This window comes from Mucor velutinosus (assembly GCF_035048745.1).
Source record: "Mucor velutinosus strain NIH1002 chromosome Unknown tig00001564, whole genome shotgun sequence".
In the NCBI taxonomy this organism is placed as follows: Eukaryota; Fungi; Mucoromycota; class Mucoromycetes; order Mucorales; family Mucoraceae; genus Mucor; species Mucor velutinosus.
This window is the reverse complement of record NW_027041906.1, coordinates 3,905,380-3,922,883: the sequence shown is the minus strand read 5'-3', so window position 1 is coordinate 3,922,883 and position 17,504 is coordinate 3,905,380. Positions and strand designations below refer to the sequence as shown.

General features: G+C 43.8%; 5 protein-coding genes across 5 annotated transcripts; 2 read left to right on the top strand and 3 right to left on the bottom strand.

The window, feature by feature from the left end:
• Positions 1-455: 455 nt before the first annotated feature.
• Positions 456-7,962, bottom strand: ATC70_011575 (uncharacterized protein; the record flags this gene model as incomplete). Its single annotated transcript, XM_064830764.1, has 13 exons — positions 456-572; positions 633-791; positions 851-921; positions 989-2,271; positions 2,325-3,136; positions 3,190-5,007; positions 5,064-5,179; positions 5,244-6,690; positions 6,757-6,986; positions 7,048-7,420; positions 7,475-7,601; positions 7,661-7,848; positions 7,903-7,962. The coding sequence occupies 13 exons, from the start codon at positions 7,960-7,962 to the stop codon at positions 456-458; spliced, it is 6,801 nt and encodes a 2,266-aa protein (XP_064683266.1).
• Positions 7,963-8,631: 669 nt separating this feature from the next.
• ATC70_011574 (uncharacterized protein) lies at positions 8,632-10,122 on the top strand (the record flags this gene model as incomplete). Its single annotated transcript, XM_064830763.1, has 1 exon — positions 8,632-10,122. The coding sequence occupies one exon, from the start codon at positions 8,632-8,634 to the stop codon at positions 10,120-10,122; it is 1,491 nt and encodes a 496-aa protein (XP_064683265.1).
• Positions 10,123-11,237: 1,115 nt separating this feature from the next.
• On the bottom strand, positions 11,238-13,257 carry ATC70_011573 (uncharacterized protein; the record flags this gene model as incomplete). The annotated part of the gene is made up of 2 exons (XM_064830762.1): positions 11,238-11,287; positions 11,346-13,257. The coding sequence occupies 2 exons, from the start codon at positions 13,255-13,257 to the stop codon at positions 11,238-11,240; spliced, it is 1,962 nt and encodes a 653-aa protein (XP_064683264.1).
• Positions 13,258-13,951: 694 nt separating this feature from the next.
• ATC70_011572 (uncharacterized protein) lies at positions 13,952-14,686 on the bottom strand (the record flags this gene model as incomplete). Its single annotated transcript, XM_064830761.1, has 4 exons — positions 13,952-14,181; positions 14,246-14,367; positions 14,430-14,508; positions 14,581-14,686. The coding sequence occupies 4 exons, from the start codon at positions 14,684-14,686 to the stop codon at positions 13,952-13,954; spliced, it is 537 nt and encodes a 178-aa protein (XP_064683263.1).
• Positions 14,687-15,266: 580 nt separating this feature from the next.
• Positions 15,267-17,297, top strand: ATC70_011571 (uncharacterized protein; the record flags this gene model as incomplete). The annotated part of the gene is made up of 3 exons (XM_064830760.1): positions 15,267-16,524; positions 16,585-17,172; positions 17,230-17,297. The coding sequence occupies 3 exons, from the start codon at positions 15,267-15,269 to the stop codon at positions 17,295-17,297; spliced, it is 1,914 nt and encodes a 637-aa protein (XP_064683262.1).
• Between the last annotated feature and the right edge of the window lie 207 nt (positions 17,298-17,504).

Here is a 17,504-nt window from a genome sequence, read left to right as displayed (position 1 = left end):
CATCTTATAGGTATCTTGGCTATACAACAACAGCTCGGAATAACTTCCATTGTAGTGTAGATGTCCGCTTATTAGGCTTCTTCTGATCAGTATAGCAGGCAAATGTGCACTAACAATCCTCCATGCCAGCTCCGATAGAACTTATATCAACCCGATATCTATCACAAATGTTGCCAGCTTGGCAAGGGAATCTTGAAGCAAAGACATGGCCCCAGAATTCACGGTAGTGTTTAATGCATGGAATTCGGTTCAAAACTTGGCCAATGATGCTGGGATAATTCACACATTTTATCTCATCTAGAGCGAAAGGTACCCGTTCTTTATCTCAAATGTAGGGTGATACAAGAACGTCTTTTGGGCCGTGCATGACATTTTGACATGTTAAAATTCTATCATGATGATATCGTTTGAGAAAATGTGTATTTATAGATATTTTTGTAAGGGTGATAGCGTAATTACAAATTAGGAGAAGAAGCTGCTGAGCTAATGACTTGCTTCATTTTTGCGAGCTTTTCCTTGAGAGCAGAAACAGACTGTTGTCTATCTGATTCGCCTTGGACATCGCGGTAATCCTACAAGAATATAAAGTTTAGGTTCCATCACCTTCTTTCTATCTTTGTGCGTGTACTTACATAGTTGCTCATACTCGACTGTCTACGCGAATACGTGGGGGAAGTGTCTTGTCTGGATGGTGTAATCTGATGCGTGTTGGTATAATCCGTGGTAGATAGGCCACCAATGTTGGTGGCGGCAGTGGGGCTTGTCGCTGTTGTATGATTTGAATCCTCGATCTATTGTTCAATGAAACCAATTTAGATGTCGCCACGCAGTGCAAGTTTCAATGTCTTACCTCTTGCTGTTTGACAAAGCCAAATTTCTGTTGTAATCTTAATAGTCGCAACTTTATCTCTGCCGCATCATCTAGAGCATCATCAGGATATGAGGTTAGATTTGCCATGCCAATTCACAATGTCGCGGTGTATCTTACCTCCACCTGCTGCTGAATGGACGCTTGCTCTGTTACTTTGACTATCAAAGGAGAGTCTGTCATTGGATGTTTGCTCCATCATGGGCGCCGAGCTGATGGTCGGTGTAGTAGGCGTAGGTGAGAAGGATGTATGATGGTAGTCGGTTGCTGTGGGTGTTGGTGCTACATGAGCAGCAGCGGCAATGGACTGACTCGCTGCTTGTGCTGCTGCCAATGCTTGTGCCTGTGCTGTAGCTCTCGCCTCGTTATCCTCTGCTGCCAAGTTACTGAGACCTCTTCGGATGTAGCTTTGAAAGTAATTTCCAGTCTGCAGCAGATAGCCATTGACTTTAGCTTCTGCCAAGGGATATGTCTTTTGAAATTCGTACAGCTCCACAATGCCTTGCTTTGTTTGATCTCTTGTGCCAATCTTTTTAAATATGGCCGTCAATGCCACATTGAGGTCTTGATCGGATAGCGAGTGATGAGTAGTGTCATTCGTATGAGGTTCATCGATTTGCATTGGTTCAGGATGGCTGTTATTGATGGATGGCGCGGTTAAGCGAGGACTTTGATTTGTTGGTTGCGGAGTGTTCTCTGTAGCAACGTGGTCTCCTTCCATAGAAGATGGATGTGATGCCATTGAGGGAGATCGCATCATAGAGTTGGATTTGAAGGACGACACAGAAGAGGGTCTGCCGAGAGATGAGTTTCTAGAGTGTGATATGAATCTATTTTCCTCTGTAGTCTGTTGTTGCTGCTGCTGCTGCTGCAATTGAGGAGATTGCGGTGGACGAAGCTGTTGTTGTTGTGTAGGCAGCTGTTGAGGCTGTGGTTGTGGTGAATGTTGCTGAACAGCAGCTGGTAGTGGTGGTTGTCGATGTTGCTGTTGCTGCATTCTGTCCTTTTTGCGACATGCCTCCAGCATATGATGAAGGTAGGGATATACGCTGCTTCTCTGTGGATCCTGAATCAATGTCAAATGTTGGAATATAGAGTCACCCAAGCCATTCACCAGTTCCAACAACAAGGTCTTGACAGTGCGAAGTGGCATCTCACCCAAAGGCACCTTTTCACTGGCTCTGCGCTTCCATTCTGGAGGTGGTGTGTTGATGAAAAAGTTGTTGATTTCAAACAAAAGCTCATCAGGGTTCAGTATGCCAGTTCTAAGGTTGTCCTGCACGGTTTTAGCTAGCTTCCAGAGACATTTCATGATGAGTTCAGTGTATTTGGTGTCTTTGGCAGTGGGTGAATCACCGGGACGCAATACAGCAGAGCACTGAGCTAGGATGGAGAGCAAGGCACTAATAAAACATATATGAGCATCTATACTTGTAAATACTATACAATTACTTGCCTAAAAGTGACATTTCTAGCACTATTCTCCAATACCTTGACCATGGCTACATTCAATGCCTTTGATAACTGAGGGCCTGATTCCAAAGCGAGCATTTTTTGATCCAAGAGTCGATGCGACAGTTCCTGCAACAGATGGTTCAATGAGATTTGAGGCACCGCACAAGCCAAGTCTCTGTTGGAAAAGAGCATGACAAGTGCATTGACGAGATGCTTGCAAAGACGCGTTGTAGCAGGCTGACGTGGATCCACAGACGAGTAAGCGATACGTACTTGCAGTGTAATGGCGTTGATCAAAGCTTCAATATCAGGCAAAATAGCCTCTGGATTATGAGATAGGAATTTATCCAGATTCTTGAGTGCTTCAATACTGGGTTGTGGATCGCCATTTGTAATTTGTGTGATGATATAGTCCACAAGGTCTTCTTGCGTCTCGTAGGCCTGTTGCTGTTGCTGTTGTTGTTGTTGTTGCTGCTGAATGGCAGGAGCTGCATGCTGGTGGTATCCAAATTGCTGTGTGCGTCTGGTATCAATCTGATTGCGATGGCCGTATTGTGGCTCTGGAATACGCTGTCCATAATCATCCGTAACATCCTCCATGGGTTCCGGTTCGGGTATACTTTGCACAGGATGAACTGAACGTTGTTGAGGATGGACAAGGTTACTTCTAGGCTTTCCAATATGTGATCTACCACCGAGACGAGGCAAGTTGCTAATGGAGGGCAGCTCATCTACTTCCATCTCTTCAGCTTCTTGTCTAGCTCTCTGCTCTCTTTCTGCTGCTGCCAGTACGGTGGCTGATGGTTTCGTGCGCTATAATATCAAAGAGTGAGTACAAGGCCTTGAGTCAACATGTACAACGTTACCTTTAAACGTTCTTCCAGCATACTCTTTTCTTTATCTCCAAGCTTGGTCATGTACTTCATCACACTATCACCAATCAGAATATAGGCTTGCGCAATAGCACTGAGAGCAGCATTTCTGACACCAGCATCTCTATCACCAATATGAACAGCAATCAAGGGCAGCGCCTTGTTGGGAAGCATGATTTCCACGCCCTTTTGTTGAATCAGACCACCAACTTCCTCAAGACACTCTGCACGCGCCTTTGCATTCTTTGAGCTCGCCACAGACTCCAGCAACCAATTGAACATCTTGCTAGGAGGGTAGATGCGGCAAAGCGAGTTGAGGATAGCACGTACACGCGCACGCATCACTTCTTTGGGATCACCCACCTTATTGATCAAAAAGGGCAAAAAGGAGACAGCTTCGTATTCAGTTAAGTTCACACCCTCTTCATCCAAGACAGCTACAAGGTTTTGTGTGATATCCAAGCATTTGATCAGCATACTGGTGTTGGTATCAAAGAATCGGATGGTCAAGTACTTGAGGATCAAATCCAAATTAGCAACATAACGCTTCTTCATGTCGGCATAGTCGATATTGTACTTGGAGGCACACAATTCAGGAGAACCAAGGCACTCGTTCAAGATACCAAGACCATTCAAGCGATCACGCTCTGCATACTGACTGGTGCTAAACAGCAGCGCAGTGAGTTCAGGGCTCATGTTGGCTTCAAACTGGGCTTTGAGGCCATCAATCACGTCTGATCTAGGCGTATCAAATTGCCATCTGTTCTCCTTTTTGGCGCGCATTTGTTTAGCACGAGGTTCGCTTGTCAAGATGGGAGCAGTAGCATCTTCAGAAGCGCTAGCAGCACCTGCTTGTGACATGGCTTGTGATCGAGGTGCAGGTATACCGCCCACCTTCTTTCTGCTGGTAAGGGTCTTCATACGACTAGGAGTTGCACTGGGGGATCTACCCACATGATCATCTGCTGCTGCAGCATGAGCCGACTCGGGACGCTTCTTCGCAGCTACAACCGCACTGGCAGCAGATGAGACACCGCCACCACCACCACCCATAGCGCCAGGAGATCCTCTCGCTGCCTCAACAAATGGCATTACGGTTTGACGTTGTGCAGTCTTGAGTTCAGATGTTTTGCTCACCACAGCGTCGTAGCCCACCACACCAATCAATTCAGGAAGAGCAGATTGAGCTGCTTTACGCACATCCGCATTACGATCTTGCAGGCAGGAAAACAAGGGAGAGATCATGCCATTCAAGTCGAATTTGGCAGCATCAGGTTCCTCTTTGATGGCCGTACTGAACCAGGTCAGTAGTTCTTTGCGCAGAGTAGGCGTTTCGTTGGCCAGACTGGTACCAAACACGGGAGCCATCATCTCCATGGAGCACGATTTCCTGATGTTCTCCAGTGCAGCAACACCAGCCGCTCTTACATTGGCCTTGTTATCAGATAAGACAGCAATGATAGGCCCAGTGAAGACTTTGACGTACTTGTCAAATGGCTTGCCCATCGCCACAGCTAAATTACCGGTAATATCCACTGCCTGCACTTGCAAGTTTTTGTTGCTGTCGTTCAGTCGTTGTTTAAGCACACCAGGGAATTCAGCGCCCAAGGAAGGTTTGATGCGGTTGTTGGTTTCAGCGAGAATGCTTGCTACTTTGTCCAGCCCTTCTTTACGAATCTTCCAGCTGGCGTCTCCGCATTCTGCTACTGTTTTACCCAGTGGACCAGAGATATCGACGCGAGGAAACAACGATTCAATGGCATCAGCACTGGCACTAGCGTCTCCATCATCGCCATCGTCTGCTGCACCAGCCTACGTACATATAATTAGATGGCTGCCATCTTATCTCTCATACAAGGCCAACTTACTGCGCCGGAGGGTGCTTTTGTGGGCTGTGGTGGATCGAGTCGAGACACACGTTCAAATTCTTGCTCAATAGTAGCTAGTAACGCAGGGCTGACATCTTCTACAAATGACTTGACCTCTACATATACATTATGTACATTGTGAGCTTACTAGTTGCCATAGACGCCACTTGTTTTGCTTACCTGGGCCAATGTACTGTCTCAAAGCACCCAATACTGTCACTGCACTTGTTCTGACCGATGCATTGGTGTTTGACAAGCCAAATTTCAACAAATCAATCAAATCACGCACTTGCAAACCATGAATACCGAAATCCATCAGAGCAGCATGAATCCATAAGAGTGAATCCGCCAGCACTTTGGGTGATTTTGCCTTCTTAAGTACGGGATACGCCTGCGAAAATACAAACTGCAGTGATATTTTTTCGGCAATCGCCACTAAACACTCACCCGCAGGCTTCTTGAGCTTGATGTCGCCCAGTTTCTCCACCATGGCAGGAATACACAGAGCAGCACATGCCTTGTTGAATTTGGGACATTGCTCTGCCAGTGTCTGAATAGCAAAGAACATTTTACCCATGACTTGAAAGTTCATTTCTTTCCATCCTGGCTTCTTGGAGAAGGAACGAATCACAATTTCGGGTTCAATGGAGGCAGCATCCGTTTGTTCAAAGTGTTGGCATAAGGACTCCATGGCTGCGAGTCGTACTTTCCATTGCGCTTGCTGTAAATCGTTGTGAATCGCTTCCGGGATGAATTCAGTGGCTCGCGCTTCAGCATCTTCAGGGGAGAATTTGTATTTGATCTCTTCAGGACCACTGGGAGGAGGTAGTTTGGCGCTCTTTTTGGAACCTGAAGCTGTAGCAGCACTAGCAGCAGCAGGCTTTGGTTTTGCTGATGATAATGCAGGCTTCTTCATACTACTTGCACCGGCTAAACGAGCAGGAGGTTTTCGCTTGGGAGGAGTTACCACTGTTGCAGCAGCGTATGGATCCTCGTCAATGGCCATGGGCTCAGCTTTTGGTGCTGGTTTCGGTGCAGCAGCAGGCTTTCTTACAGTGGCAGGCGCTTTCTTGACAGCAGCAGGAGGGGGAGCAGCCTTTTTGACCTTTGCCTTCACTGTCGCCTTTTCACAAGCTTCTTTGATTTTACCCATTTTGATATCATCCAACCCATCCGTGAATGCCAGCATTGGCTTTTCGCCTATCAGTTTCATCAAGGTACCCAAACCCTCAGCACCCGCTTCGCGTGCATTGGCATCCGCATCATCCAATAGCTTTTTAAACATCTCTGCAAATGCCTTGATCTCCTGTTTCCCAGGGATTTCCTTGACTTCCTTTAATCGTCTCGACACCAGCTTGAAGCATTCCGATCTGACTTGTGGGTTTTTGTGTTTGGATGCAGCCGTAACATCTTCAATCAGCTCAGACATGGGCACAGATGCAAATACGGCGTTGAGGCCGTTGGCGAGTTGCTCCAAGATGGCCGGTTTTCTCTCTTTTAGCTTTTCAATCATCACAGGTGCAATGATGGGCTTGTATTTGCCGAAATCTGTTCGTAATCCAGTGGCTATTTTCTCGACGCATGTTGCTGTTGCTCCCACCAGTAATATATTAGAATCGTTGATGCGCTATTCAATACGTGTGTGCCTTTAGGTGAGCAATTTCCATGCCGTACACAGAACAACACTGCTTACCTTGGCTAGTAATGCTATCAAGTCTGTGTAATCCTTGTCCATGATCTTTTCAGTTTTCGCCTGCTCCAGCAATGCATCCAATGCCTCTCTTCTTTCCTGCCATTTCTTTGATTCAATCAGCTCTTTAAAGTTGGACGGTAATTTAGCAGTAATATCCACTGGATCGGCGAAATCGAAAGCATCTACTTCGTCTACCTCCATGTCATCATCATTGTCGCCCTGAGCATCTCCTGCATGTCATAAAATGGTTAGTATGTACTCTTTAAAAGGGTGTATTGATTGAAGCTGTACCCATTTCCTGATCATCATGTGCTTGTTCTGGCTCTTCAATGGCCTGTTCAGATCGGATCAGACGTTCAGGGGTTGGTTTCTCGGCAGGTAATTTCGAGAAAGCTTCCTCTAATTCTTTGATTTGAACTGGTTTTAAGGTGCTGATACTTGGCATTAAGGGTTGCCCAATCCAACGGTATAATTCCACTGTTAATGCAGATGCCTCTGCTCGAACATTTTTGTCTGTGTGGCCAAATAACTTGGGAATCACTTTGAGAATAGGCTTTGGATTCACCTTTTTGATGCCAAATTGTCGAACAAGCTCTTTGAGCACGACGACTGTCTGAGTGACTAACTTGGGCTGCTTTGCATTCAAACCAGGCAGCACAAATTCCTAAGAAATATATTAATGTTTGCATATCCATTTTATGTTTGGGCTAGTATTTACAAGGACGGGCTCTGGTGTATCAATCTCTGCATAAAGTAATATAATGTCTGTTGCCTTTTGCTTTGTGCCTGCTTTGGTTGCTCCCAGACATTTCTCCACAAGAGCAGGTATCATGGTTTCGCGTGTGCTGTAAGCGTATAGACTTGAGCATAGGCTTGTGTATTAGTGTAATAAATAGATATGTACCTTGAAGCATTAGGTGCGTTGCTGACGTATTCCACAAGTGCAGCTAAACCAGCTTCTTGCGCAACGGCATTTGGCTCCACGGCAAGCTTCTTGAGAAAGGATTCGTATGTGTGAAAATCTCCATCTTCAGTGGTGATCTTGAATAGCTTTGTGAGATCCTCGCAAGCAGATACACGGGCCTTCCAAGACTAAATGGTTGCAAATGTGAGCAAGCGCATTTCAATGTACACTAGGTAGCCTACTTTGTGCTGTAATCTATCTGCTATTGATAAAGAAGAAAAGTCTTCTTCTTGGTTGTCCATCGTTTTATAAAGTATGTAAAAAAAAAAAAAGAAAGAAAGAAAGAAAGAGAGATAAAATGAAGAAGTATAAAAACTAGAAATACTTTATTTCCATGCTATGCCCACTACAAAACTCTATATCCACACGACACTGGAGACTCCGTGCCTATAAACGCGAAATTGGAATGTGATACACACATTCAAGATGAAGCAAACAAGGGCGCGTTCCACATTTGAGAAGCAAAAAAAAAAAAAATGTTGCCAATGCATACGACACAGCAAAAAAGCTGCTTTTTCGTTATAACAAGTGATAGACTTGTCATCTAGTCTCGAGGACAAATAAGCCCCGGCTTTGGGGCTGATTTGAGACCAAGGGGGGTCCATACTATTGTCTCATGAATGTCTACCGCAGGCCACGAGAAAAGAAACAATGAAATAGCAGCACCTCGAGCTCCAAAACGATTGGACAGTGGCACAATCAATGTTCAGATCAACATTGTAAATTGCAAACAGTTGCAATACAGGTCCATGTCTCCTCCTCAACTGCCCCTTCGATTACCATATTTCTCTCGTCTATAAATGTCTGTTGTTTTTCGTTATTTTTTCCTTTATTTTACCTTTATTTTTTTTTGTCTCTCTTTGTCCCCCTTACCCTTCTCATTTGTTCCTCCAAAAATTTATGCTCAAATTATGAATATCACTGATCTGCTTTTACCTCAAACCATCCACACTGCTGATTCTGAAAGAAAGGAAGAAATCATCAAACCAGTGCCAATTGACATGAAGGGTGCTCCGATACATGACGATGAGTTGATGCGCTTATGGGAATCAGCTCTAGAGAAATCTGGATTCGCAATGAAGACTTCCAATGAACGCAATACATTGACCGATGCCATCTTGTCGCCCATCACCTACTCTAGCTTTGTCAATGAGATTCCAGTCCACATCAAGGTCATTGGCAGACATATGAACGGCTCCTTCCGATGTCATATTGGCACTAGCAAAGCATCTCGTCCCATCCAATCCATTGAATTATGTCGTCAAATGAGGCTCTTAGCCGTCTTTTTCCGCACTGAAAATGTGAAATCGCAGCTGGTGTCTCCTGAGTTTATCTTCTTTCCAACGTGGCTGCTGCATTTGTTTCGCTACACGCAACATGACTCCACTCCTGGCAGAACAGATGTGCGCTTCCTGGAGAATGCAAACATGGCCAAAGAAGACCACATTTACCGCTTGAATCATGTGCTGAACACTTTATTTCGGTTCGATATTCGCAGCTTCGACCCTCACAAGATGCGATCAGCTATTGAGTTGGCTAATTTCCTGTTTGATCAGGCTGGTTTGGATTATCGTAACTTACCTCGCCCTCTGTTTGCCAATGAGACTCCTCCTCCTTCTTACCATCAACTCTTGGAACAGCCAGCCATGTATCCAGCTTTGCTCTTGCTGCTTCATTCTCCCAGGCCAACCAAGTTCAAACCCATGTGCCATAACTGCAATACCAAGCCTGCTTCAAGACGTCGCCTGTGTGTTGCTTGTTACCGCTATCAGCTCAAGCACAACGAGCCCAGACCTCTACGCTTAATTGTTGCCAACAGACCAGGTCCTCGTGTGCATCAGCACCACCAAGATGATCCTCCCCCTCTTGTTGCTCCCACTGGTAAATCATTGCCCATGGTCTTTTACTCGCCCAAGGTCTCTGCTGCTGCATCTCGCACTCAAAAGTTTTGTGCCAACTGCCATGTAAAAGAAACGCATCAATGGTATCGCAATTTGTGTGGTCATGGCAACTGGTGTGAAACTTGCAAGAGCTACTATCTTCGTCATACAAAGGTCAGGCCACCCGAGCTGTTTGTCAAGGCTGCCAAACGCAAGGTAGATGTCCGTACCTTGGTCAATTGGAAGACGTGGTGCTGGGATGATATATCTGCTGAGACGCTTGAAATGGCCACTGCTGCTGTCTTGTCCAACAATAACAACTACAGCTACTATACCGGCAACATGGGAAGTCCAACCACCAGTACAGCCTCATCCACCTATTCTTACCCTACTACTCCACCCCCTGCATCATCCGCAGTTCCCGCCAATTACTACTACTATCAGCAGCAGCCATCTCAAGCACAAAGAAGACAATCATTCTACTCTTCCAGCCCCTCATCGCCAACCACATCTACATGGTAAAATCATCACTCTACTGTCCTTTCATCTAATTATGCTACGCTTCCTTGTATGGTACACTATTTGTTTCTGTTTGTTGTTGTTTCCAACTGTTTATGTAACTATTTTTTATGATCTTCTTGCCAACTCTGTATGACCCTTCCATTCCCTTGCTTACCATCCGCATATTATATCATTATCATTACCATCATAGCAATAATAAACTCATCCTATAAACAACACATCTCAATGAACTTGATATAAGCTTGACGGAATGTTGGCTCAAATAGAAAGAGTAGCTTAAATCATGACCAACTGACTATACAAGTACTCACATATTTGCAAACATGAATGCCGACTATGTTTCTCGAAAAAGAAATCGACAAATTAGTAGGTCATCCTTTTCTCCTGGTCAAGCACCCCCTTTATTTGCAATTGTCTAAACATCACATTAAACATTTGATTATTCTTTTTCATGCGTTTGCATTTGTCACAAGACACCTACCTGGTATGTTAATGATCCATGATTTGAATTGATTTGCTCACGATCAACGTAGCCCTAGTGTTTCTATTATTACAAATCAAAACACAGCGCCTTTCCCCCCCCCCTTTTTTTTTCGTAATAAAAGTATTAGCCGATCTATCTTGCTACGCTTGATGTCGGCGTCGCCTTGTGGGCTCTTGCCGCAGACATTTCAAATCAGTATATATATATTAGAAAAAGCGCTATTATGTTTGCGGGCATGTAAATAGCCTCATGAGATGAAACTGGTCCCTGAAAAATCTGATTTTTACTCATCTCGTGCAGCGTTGCACATCTCAGTACAGAATCTTGCTTTGGATGTAGTCGATGTTAAATGCTTATCCTAGTAACTGCCTTGCTTTGAATCACCATGTGGGTCATCATATTTGGCAGAAACTGCAATAGTAAGGTAAAATGAACAGCGCTACTGATCTCTCCTCTTTAGAGAACTCATCTCAATAGCATACAATCACGTTAAATGGCAAGAAAAAGCAGCATGTTTTAATCATAGTTGATCATAAAGCAGGGTAAGAAATTTTATTGTTATCATTATTGCTGGCATATATACAAAATAAAAAGTAATTTGGTAGTGGCTGTTCATACACTATTAAAGCTACTACGAATTCATATCTGTTGATAACGAATGCATGAGATCCATCATGGCGTCTATAATAAATCACAAGTAAGCTCAGAGATTGAAATGAGTGGATGTACTTTTACTTACTTATACTCGGCGATCTTTCATGTCTCGAGTCTGGAATAGAGCTCATCAGTTGCTCAAACATGGGGTGTGTTGAGCCATCAGACAAATCAATGGGTGATGAAGCAGCATTTGCTCGATGCAACAAGAATCCATCAAACATATTTGCGGGTGGTGAGCCAAAGTCAAAACCACTCGATAAATGGTTTGAATCCAAAGGTTGAAGTGTTGGCATACCAGCTGTCATTTGAGCAAATACATCATCTGTCCAGACAGAATCACTGCTGCTTGGCTGCGAGGTAGAAAACACGTCTTGCGGCTGTGTTTGTTGTTGCTGTTGATGCTGCTGCTGCTGCTGCTGCTGCTGCTGCTGCAAATGCTCATCTTGTTGTTGCTCAATAAAGATGGCCGTCGGTGGTTGTGTGGGAATGGTCTCATGCCAATCTGAATGTTGGGTAGTAGTTTGAGCGTCCTTGGTTGTTTCTTTGGTAGTAGTGACACCTATCTCTGGTAAACCCTTTAGGCGTCTCCATGTATTGGTGCGATTCACGTCGTAATTAATAGCCAAATACCAAAACTCTGAAAAGAATTCGGCTGGCAATTCCCAACTTGCACTCATCGTCGGGTCTCCTCCATGGTAAAGAGCGCCATTCAGTAACATGGCAAAGCAACGGTCGTAATCCATTTGGTCCCTGAAAATAATCATTCGATCTCGCATATGGGGCGTTGGTATGAGGTCAATACGAGGATCGTGAGGTATAGCTAGCTGAAGAATGGTAGGCTGTAAGCGCACAGAGGATTTGCCAATATTGGAAATGGTAGATTGCACCCGTAATTGCAGGCGGATGCGCTGAATGGCACTAATACTGGATGGATTGGGCTGTTTATCATCGTCGCCGTTTTCTTCCGTGCTTGTACCATCATCCTTTTTCGACTTGCTTGCCTCCTCCTTGTCCTTTTTAGCCTGATCTCTCAGTTTTTTGTTTTCATTGTGCTGTTTGATCCATTGTGCCATGGTTTCATCATCGTCTTCCTCTTCCACTTTGACATGGTAAGGTGTGTCAGAGGACAAACTAGAGTGTCTTCGGTAGCCCGTAGCGTTTGATTCTGATGTCTTTTGTTCGCTATACTCGTCGTCTTGATCGTCCTCGTGCTGATTGCTCTCATCCATCATTTCAGTATCATCCTGCTCATCCTCATCATCTGCAGCATTGTACGTTGCCTGCTCTGGCGAGTCCTTGCTATTGGCAGGTGAATTTGCGAAATGTGCGGCCATGGTGGGTTTCAGATTGATGTTGTTTCTGGTATAAGCATTGACATAGGCTTCAATGGCATGAGGTGTTGTCTTTGCCATTTCACTCAATGCTTCCTCGGTCAAATAGGGCGAATGAGTCGGTATATGAATGTTGTGATGAAGACAGACAAACTGCAATGTAAGAACAACACCTTTTAAATACCAATTCTCGGCTCGATAAGCGTCCATTTTGCTCTTTGTTTGATTCAATTCCTTCACTGCGCTATTCCTTTGCTCTCTTAATTGACGTATAGTTCCCTCTAAATCCTTCAAATGCCGTTCTTTTCGCTCACGGAATGCTCTTTGGGCAGCTCGATTCTGTGCTTTTCTCAGAGCTGGAGAAGCTGGATTTGGTTTTCTGCCTGGCTTCTTTCTAATCTTTATAGGCTGTCCATGTTCATCGAATTGCTGCTGCGGTGGTTGCTGCTGTTGCTGTGGTGAATGTGTCATGAGTGGGACATTGCTGACATAAATTGCGCCTAATGAATTGGCGCTGTAAGCATTCTGTTGATGATGTGGATGTGGTTGCTGATGTGGTTGCTGATGTGGTGGTTGCTGCTGTTGTTGGTTATAGTACCACTTGTTCTTGTTGGAATCGGAGGGTAGAAAGCTGTTCATTGATTGACCTCCATAATGATCCATTTTTTTTTATACAGGGGCAGATGCAGGCGTACAAGAAAGTGTGTATACGAGTGAGAAAAAAAAAAGATACAAAAAGGAAAAAGAGAGAGAGAGCAAAGAAAGAGAGAAACAGGGGAACACGGGATTGTTTGGTCAATGGAATCACACGTGAATTAGTTTAATGCAAAGCTTAAATGTGGGGTTCAATTACCATCTGTCTATCAGATTTGATTCATAGTGTCTGGATTCAGTTTAGCCTTTCTCTTTCAGTCATTAATAATTTGATATGCTATTTCTTACCATAGTATTCCCAGAGAAAAAAAACATATACACTGTTGCAGCCATGGCTCATCGATTGGGCATTGGTGCAAATCATAGCAATCCAGTTACACAATAATCAATAGATTCCCCCGCAAATTAAGAGATTTCTTTTGCCCTGTGAATCATTTCTGGTTGCCATGGTAACTCGAGTTGATCAAATCTAGATTGACACCATGATGTTTTTTGTTTGATGCGAGTATGAATAGGATGTTTATTGATGATAAAAATAAGCAAGATGATGTAGAAAAAAAAAAAGATGAAATGGATGTAGTTTTCCCGCTTATATGATACATTTCCCATATAAAATTAAGCGTATGTAATGTTATATGCTTCTAGTCATGAATTCGGGTGAACTATTTTTGCAGGTGGTAAATTTCAGGGATGTCCCTTTCACTTAAGCCATCCATGAAGCGGCACCCACGACACCAGCCAAAGCCACAGACCAGCCCAAGACGGCTTGCTTGTTGGATCCACTCGTGTTGGAGTTATCCATGTTATTTTTTGGGGTGTTGGATCCATCACTCTTTCCTCCTGCCAAACTACTGGTTGGCTTGGTGGACATGGTGGATGTAACCATGATGGTTGAGCCGCCGCTAAGTGTGCTTGGATAGGTAGAGACAGAGGCTAGAGTGTATATGCAAGACAAGGATCAATCAAGGGCACATTTTCATTTCGGTGATATGCATACCTGACATGGATGCAGTAGCAGACATGGTGGCTCCAGTCGTAGTGGCGCCATCAGCAGCTGAACTGGTTGAATTGGAGGCATCAGCCAAGATATCCTTCTGAGCCTTGGGCATGGCAGATGGCCTATGTATGTAGAGATTGAGTATTTCATATGATAAAGCACCAAGAAATTCTTTCAAATGTACCAATTTGAAGTAATACATGCTTCCTGACATGAATCACCTCGATTTTCACATTTCACAATACAGCTATTTGCGGCGATAACTATTGCGTGTTTTACAAACAAATAGAGTGAATTTCCTAATATATCCATGATTTATATGTCATTTTATTTACCACATTTGTCCAGACAGGCTTGATCTGCTGCTTTACAGTTACATGCTGCCGAGCAAGATGCTACAAAGAGACCGAGACCCAAGAAGATGGCAGAAGAGAATTTCATGATTATTTTATGTTCTGATTGATTGAATGTACGGAAAAGAGAGCGAGAGATAGATGCGGATGCCTGCATTTATATACGTTTGATTCAAATTGTCGTTCTATTATTATTATGGCAGATATTACATTCGCCATGTAGTAGTATAGCTTCACACAGACCCTCTCATAGCAATCCAGGGGAGAGTTCAGTTTTTTTTGATATAACCAAAAGAGGTAACGGATAGTATTCAATCTTGCTCTTCATTACGTACTACTATGCTGAAATGTGTTACATGTGATTCAACAGAATAGCGCAGAGACAAGAGGCGAGTGGGGTTCCCCACATGTTAAAAGTACTTTAGATCGACAATCATTCAAGCAGAGAAGCCTATACATGCTATATATTTCTTAGCCTTGTTAGCAGTCGGAAGTCATTGTATCATGAAGATCCCCCATCGCTTTTTTTCGAGCAGATCTTTGTATAAAAAGGGGTGGGCTATTTTCTACAACCCCCTTTATTTTTCTACCTCTTTCCTTTCATCCCTTAAATTCTCACTCTTTTTTTTTGCCTCTAATTTTAATTAATTAAACTCATTCTTCACCACATGTCAGGCATCGCATTCGAACACTTTGATCCTGAATTGGAATTGGGAAATTTAGACGAGAATGGTCGTCCTATCAGGCCCCGTAAAAAGCCTGGAAGAAAGCCCAATCCGCCATCTCCTGCTCAAAGAAAGGCCCAGAACAGAGCCGCTCAAAGAGCATTCCGTGAACGAAAGCGCAGAGAAATGAGAGAAGCTGAATCTACTGTCAAACGATGCATATATGCCCGCGATCAAGCGTTGGGTGAGGTTCGCCGCTTGAAACGAAGATTGGAGGAACTGCAGTTTGAAACAAATTACTTGAAGGGTTATGCTTTAACCTTGAAAATGGCTTGTGTCGCTAATCAGGTCGAAGTTCCAAAATTCTGGGATACAGGTGTTACAGATGAAATTGGTTCTGAAGAATTGACCTTTTCAAAAACCAAAGGTGTGCCTCAGCAACTGGAAGTGTTCCTGGACAAGAAGATGAACATCATTAGCATTGATCAGCATGTTTCCTCGCTTCATCATTTGCAGAATGAAACCAATACAATGAGCGACAATGATCTACCTCCATCCTCGATTCTGTCTTGCTCGTCTTCTATCAGCTCTTACTTGGTCGATGAAGAACAGGCTGCTCAAAGTCCTCTGTCTTCTTCGACCTCCTCCTCTTCTTTCTCTGATGCTGTCAGCCCTGGTGCCTCCTCGTTTGTCTCTGATTTCGAAAATGCAATCCAAGCGCATAACCATCATCCTAACCTTGGCAGCAACAGCAACAACAACAACAACAATGACTTTGATATCAACGATACCTTATCATCTATTGCTCCTCAACTGGCAAGTCATTTGGAAACACCATTCTTCCAACAATTACTGAATACAGACTTGGTCGGTACTCATCTTCAACAACCTTGCGCAACACGTTATGCAACCTCACCTTCTCCAACATCAAACGACTTTCCCACTACTGAACAACAGCAGCAGATTGGCATGTCTTCAGCCAGCCCCAATGATATCATAGATCAACAGCAGCAACCTGTAGAGGAAGAAGAAGAGAAGGTGATTGACGCTAAAACCGGCTTGGTGCGCACTGTTACTGAGTATGTGGACACCATGGACGCAGATGACAGTTCCTCCTCTTCAGCATCATCAGCATCATCAGCATCATCAGTGAATTCGAGTGACAAGAAGGTATTCCCACCCATGACGCCATTAGATGCCATTCATCAGATGAGAGCTGTTAAGAACCTGAGTCCCTCCACAAGAGCTTTATTCACACCAAGTAAGTTTTACATTGTATCCAAAAACCTAAATTACAGCAATACTCACACACTGTCTAAAGCTGAATTGCAACGAACGATTCGCCATGACACTCGTATTGATGTAGTCCCTGGAGCAGCTTTACGCGACCATATGATTCTGTTTCAAGATTTCTACAATGCCAATGACCTCTTTGACTATTTAGCCGAGAGCTCCGTTTTTCTTGGGGGAGAATTGGGTAACCCTGACTCGTGGTTTGTGCCTCCAAACTTTTTCAAGCGTTATTGGTTCTTGTGTCCCAATCACAAACACAAGCGTATGGACAATGCAGCGGAAATCATGGTAAATTTGGGGAAAAAGATGATTGAATTGATGGCACAAAGAAAGCAAATGTATATTGAGCGTGATCAGTATGCCGACTACTTTCCTGAGCCTACAAAGGAGCAAGTGGAGCAGCAAGTACAACAAGCGGTGGATGACGAGTTCTTGCACAGAGATGAACAGCAGCATTTAAATGACATGTATCAGCAACAACAGCAACAATGCATGGAAATGTTTGCTATGGATGAGGACGATGATGAGGACATGCGGGATCAAACCTCAACATCAGCAGCAACAGCACAGCAACAACATGGACCACTGAACTTGCTAGATAGTGATTTGCCACTAGGTATGTTTTACATGGGATGTAGATAGTATAGCATACTGATGATATTGTGTATAATAGATCAATTTATGACAATGATAAACAATGCAACTATGCCTAGATTAGCACCCCATTCATTTGCTGTTTAAACATGCACTTTTGCTATCTAATATATACCCCACTCAAATCTTTTTTGCTATACTTTCCAACTCTTCTTTTTCTATACACACTTGTTTTTTTTTTTTTGCATATATCACCTCTCACTTCCTCGTTTTGGGAATGTTCTTGTATACAATATAGTCTCTCTTTCTCCTCAACCCTCTCTTTTTGCTCTATCATATGAATTAAAATTTACA